The sequence below is a fragment of the Triticum urartu genome, unplaced genomic scaffold (genome assembly GCF_003073215.2).
Source record: "Triticum urartu cultivar G1812 unplaced genomic scaffold, Tu2.1 TuUngrouped_contig_4678, whole genome shotgun sequence".
Taxonomy (NCBI): domain Eukaryota; kingdom Viridiplantae; phylum Streptophyta; class Magnoliopsida; order Poales; family Poaceae; genus Triticum; species Triticum urartu.
Window position 1 is genome coordinate 1 of NW_024115286.1, and position 4,975 is coordinate 4,975.

The window sequence follows — 4,975 nt, forward strand, 5'->3', positions numbered from 1 at the left end:
ACCTTTGGCCCCTGATGCGATTCCTGTTCATGGCGCCGTAGATGTGATTAACCGCCTTAACGTGCTGCGAGGGAAGGGCATGGCGGCCATGTACTCCTGGTCCTGCAAGAGGTACGTACACCCATTGATTGCTCTTGTCGAGGCTTCAACTTTCCTCTCTTTGGTTGGGCAGGGCAGGGCTGATCCGTGTAGCTTCCCGCAGGAGCTACAAAAACGGCTTCGTGTGGCACGACATCTCCGAGGACGATCTGGTGCTCCCTGCACAAGGCAACGAGTACATCCTCAAGGGCTCCGAGCTCCTGGACCGATCGCCGCCTGGTAAGTCGCACTCATAAACTCAACTCTGTTTGGGTTCTTCATCAGATCTTGCTCTCCTTGACCTTGTCTTGTTTCAGATCGGCAGCAGAATGGCCCTAGCAACACCAAGGCCGAGAGTCCCAAGCACCCTCAACAAGAGTCTCCTCAGTCGCGAGGATCGCAAGAAGGGTTCTCGTCATCGTCATCCCCATCCCCATCTGCTGTTATCAAAGAGGCCTCACCTCCAACTCCTACTCAGCAACCACAACAGCTGGCGCACTCCACATTTGTGCCATCATCATCTGCTTCCACCAACCGCGAGGACGAGCAATGCAGGACTACACATTCTGGCTCATCGGGGAACCTGTCCCCTGAACCAGTAGGAACTAACGTTCCATTATCAGAGGCAAGCTCCCCTGGACCTTCCGAGTACAGAGTCTGCAAACCCATCGGAGCACAGGACGCGTCCACACAAACCGATGACAGTGAGAGGGATGTTCCTTCTAAACATACCCGCGCTGCAGGAATCCGTACAGAGGATTGTGCATCAGATGCTGAAATTCAAGAGTGTCATGAAAGAAGCACGCAAGCATCACCAAAGGTCCCTCTACTTATTCGAGAATCACCACAGGTGTGTTCATCTGATGCTTCTCCCGGTGGCAGAGTTGAGACATTGGAGTCCCTGATAAGGGCAGAGGCCAGTAGGAGGAGTAGCTATAATAAGGTACTAGAGGAAGAACATCTCTATGGCCCAATGGGTGTGAAGCTGAAGCCAGCCAATTTGCTCATGCAGCTCATCACCTGTGGGTCCATCTCTGTGAAAGATCACCGTGGCTTTGGACTCATCCCAACATACAGACCACGGTTTACTCAAGTTGAATTCCCTTCTCCAATGTTCTCTACTCCTATGGCATTGCGGCACCTTGACAATGTTCCTTGTAGCACAAGAACAATTGGAATAAGAGTTTCTGAGTCAGAGCATTTAAGTAGTGAAAGCTTGGTCGAGGAGAGTAAGCAGGAAGAGTCAGGGAGAGGAGAAATACCCACACTCAAACGCTCATCATCTTACGACGAGGATAGGTATGTCACAACACATTGTTCTCATTGTGGGCTATCATGTTGGCACCATGGACTTGGATGCATGATTGTCTTGATAGCGAGCTTTTATTTTTTGCTTATTGGATAGCTGAGGCTCACATTGGTTAGTCGCACTTAATGTTGGACATTTATGATCTCTCGTAGAGCTTTCTTTTTTGAGAAAACGCAAAGCTTGCGTCTCAACATATTGAAAAGACTGAAAAGAAAATAAGAAATACAAATCCCCAAGAAGGGGTAGGATACAACAAAGAGCAGGGCGCTGAGTTTTAGTGGACATCCCACTCTATGATCTCCCGTAGAGACTTAAGTCAATTCATTTCTTTTCGCATTATAGTGTCCAATATTAGAGATAGAAAAGATTAAAATAGAATCAAATGATGTTTGTTTTGAAGATCATAAGAGAATCAACCAATTAGTAGAACTCATTTCACTTTGTAACTGCAGTGAGTCACTAAATTGTGTCCTACCTAACTACCTAGAATGGCAAGAACTATCATGTTTTTAGTTGCTATGTCACCCTGCTATACAGTACCTTCCTTGAAAATATGTTTAGTATTTTCAATATCTCTGGATATATTTTGGTGTTGACTCAGCATCTCCTCTGAATATGTCAGAGTGTATAGAGCGCCAGACTCTAGAAGGGATATGGAAAGCTTGGCCGAGTCGGGTAGTTTCAGATGTCTCCCACAGACTATCAAAATGATATCATGTAAGCAATCCAGAAGTGGAACAGCATTCTCCCCCAACTCTGATGTCAGGTACAGCTCTAGTCAACAAGAATGTAGTACTGGATCCTCACCACTTGGTTCATCAAGAGGTGCAAGCAATAGGATGACTGACCCACTAGGTAAATTATCTTCATCAAGGGGAGAGTCATTCCATGAGGAGAAGGACAAAATGATCAAGATCGAAGAAAGGTTAGTTGCTTCTCATTATTCTTATTCGTTGGCCTAGTTGTCTATCTGTTTCTAGAGATTGACGACATACACACACAAAAATCATAATCACAGGCTTGCTTCTGGAGCACGGGTTATAATCCAATCTGCACCCTTGTGTGAAGAAAGTGATGACAGCACCGAATCACTGTAAGGGGTTGTGTTACATTTTGCTGTGAACTTACCTTCTCTGGAATTTGCTGCTTGTCTCGAAATTGTTGGGTTGAAAGTGCAGTTCGATTTTTTTTTTCAGCTGAGTTTGATTCATTTTGTAACCAATGTGAATGTGATAGTCATTATTTTGTTACACCTTCAGGAAGAATTTGTCACTCGAGAGAGTCCGTACAATATCTTACTCTGATCAGTTTGTCTCCTGCGTCTTGTATCAGGTTTTTTTTGAATAAACAACCATGAAAGAGCTTACCGTTCCACAAGGACCAACATAAAAAAATAATCAGAAACACATAGACTTAGAATTACAATCTTCTTTTTACTATCTGTGGCTCAGGACCAGTCAACGGTAAATGCTAAATGCATCACTGGATAGCTTGTTTCTTCAGTAGTTCAAGGAACATGAACAGGTCACGGTTTTGCCAGGTTGGTGAAACTGTGACAATACTGGACCACATTTTAAAATATAAATTCACATTAGATACATCACCTGTCAAACTCAATGCATAGCTCCAGTGGGAGCCTCGAGTTAGCTTTTGTTCGTATATAAAGCCTGAGCCTGCTTTCCAATTGACATAATGACGTGTTTGGTTAGTCGCATGCAGCTCATGCATGCCTTGGGATGCAAATTTGGCCTGTTTGGCAGTCTGGTTTGCGCTGAATTCAGTATACTCTATTTTTTCCTTTGCTACACTTGAACTTGATGTATGGACGTGGTGATTGCTTTATTTATAAAGCACGGTGAGAGCCTCTTTCGAGAGGGTTGCACTGAATTTGTGCCCTGCACTAATCTTAAAGCAGACATGGGCCTGGTTGTGGAGAAACGATCGAATTGACCATTTCTAGCAACCCAAGTTCGAGCGTGTCCAACCCCCATTCTCTCTCACCACCTCTTAAGTTACCACCGATGGTTGCTAACGCTCCACCGTCAGGCTGAGATACAAGGTTTTTTTTGGCTCTTGTTGCATGTTACATTAGAGTAAACACAAGAAATCTGCTCAAGAGGAAATCCATGCACCTCGATTGTTGCAACCGTGTTCTGTAATGAGAATAGCGATTGTTGCAACTGTGTTTTCTGTAATGAGAATAGCGAAGAAACTACATTGCATCTTTTTGGTACTGTGATTTGGTTCAATGCTTATGGAACTTTATCGTTCTCAACAGGATGAAATGCATCTCTATCTATGATGAAGTTCTTCTTGCCTTTCAAGATCTCCCACAATAAATTGCTTTGGATATCATAATTTTGGGATGCTAAAATATTTGGAATTAAAGAAACGACAAGATTTTTAAAAAGAAGCTCTCACGCTCAACACTTGAAAATACCTATTTTTTTCGAAAAGGGGGAACTCAACACTTGGAAATACCTAAAATTTTTTTCTAAAAGGGGAGCTCCTCGGCTTCTGCATCAGAACGATGTATACATCCACATTTATTAAAAAGCAAATAAGTTCAACACAGGTCTTGATGTCTCAAATAAAAGAACAAAAAATGCTCATAAAAAGCAGAAAAGTAAAAGTAAAGCCATAACCGGCTGGCATAGAAAGATAGGAAAACTAATTGCCTATCATATTACATAACCGCCATTCAAACCGATTGAAAATAGCCCGTGCTACCATCTCCCATCGGATAGATTCAGTAACCATATGCTCCCTAGTCTCCATCGGAGTGAGTAGCGACCACATACGGATCAATGCAGTGGCTCGGAAGATAACCTGCAAAAAATGAATATTTATTGTTCTGTTAAAGACCAAATCATTTCTGCAGTTCCAGACTGCCCATAATAAAGCACGTACTCCTACACGAATGTGTCTCGCTGTTTCGGAATCTGTCCCATCAAGCCACGTCCCAAATAATGTGTTGATAGTATTCGAAGGAGTAATATTAAAGGCGATTTGAACCGTCTGCTATAATCTTATTGCCAACGGGCAGTCAAGAAAGAGGCGTTTGATGGATTCATCCCGATCACAAAAACTACATCTTGTAGATCCAGTCCAGTTGCATTTTGCCAAGTTGTCCTTAGTTAAAATGACGTGTTTATGTACAAACCACATAAACACTTTCACTTTCAAAGGTACTTTGACTTTCCAAACATGTTTCGAACTAGAAATAAAGTTAGAGTTGATAACATCCAGATACATGGATTTAACCGTAAACTCTCCATTCCTAGTTAGCTTCCAGCACAACTGGTCGGGCCGTTGAGAAAGCTGAACATCCATCAATCTTCTCACAAGATAGAGCCAGGCTTTCCAACGGTTTCCGGCTAGCGTCCTCCTGAAGTGAATATTTGAGAGGAGTGGACTGAAGTACTATCGCAACGTAAGCGCCTCTTCGTTGAACAATGCTATAAAGTGAAGGATATTGAAGCGCGAGGGGTGTTTCCCCTAGCCATGTATCCTCCCAGAATCTCGTAGAGGTACCATTTCCGACTATAAACTTTGTCCTATTGAAAAAAAACTGATTTAACTCTCATC

At 43.1% G+C, this 4,975-nt stretch overlaps 1 protein-coding gene across 2 annotated transcripts; it reads left to right on the forward strand.

The window, feature by feature from the left end:
• Window positions 1-41: 41 nt before the first annotated feature.
• On the forward strand, window positions 42-2,691 carry LOC125528166 (protein SOSEKI 3-like; the record flags this gene model as incomplete). 2 transcript variants are annotated; one of them, XM_048692674.1, is given in 6 exon segments in its annotated part: window positions 42-111; window positions 203-318; window positions 396-1,377; window positions 2,010-2,153; window positions 2,262-2,312; window positions 2,406-2,691. In XM_048692674.1, coding segments are annotated over 6 exon segments (1,442 nt in total), but the record flags the coding sequence as incomplete, so codon positions are not given.
• Window positions 2,692-4,975: the final 2,284 nt, after the last annotated feature.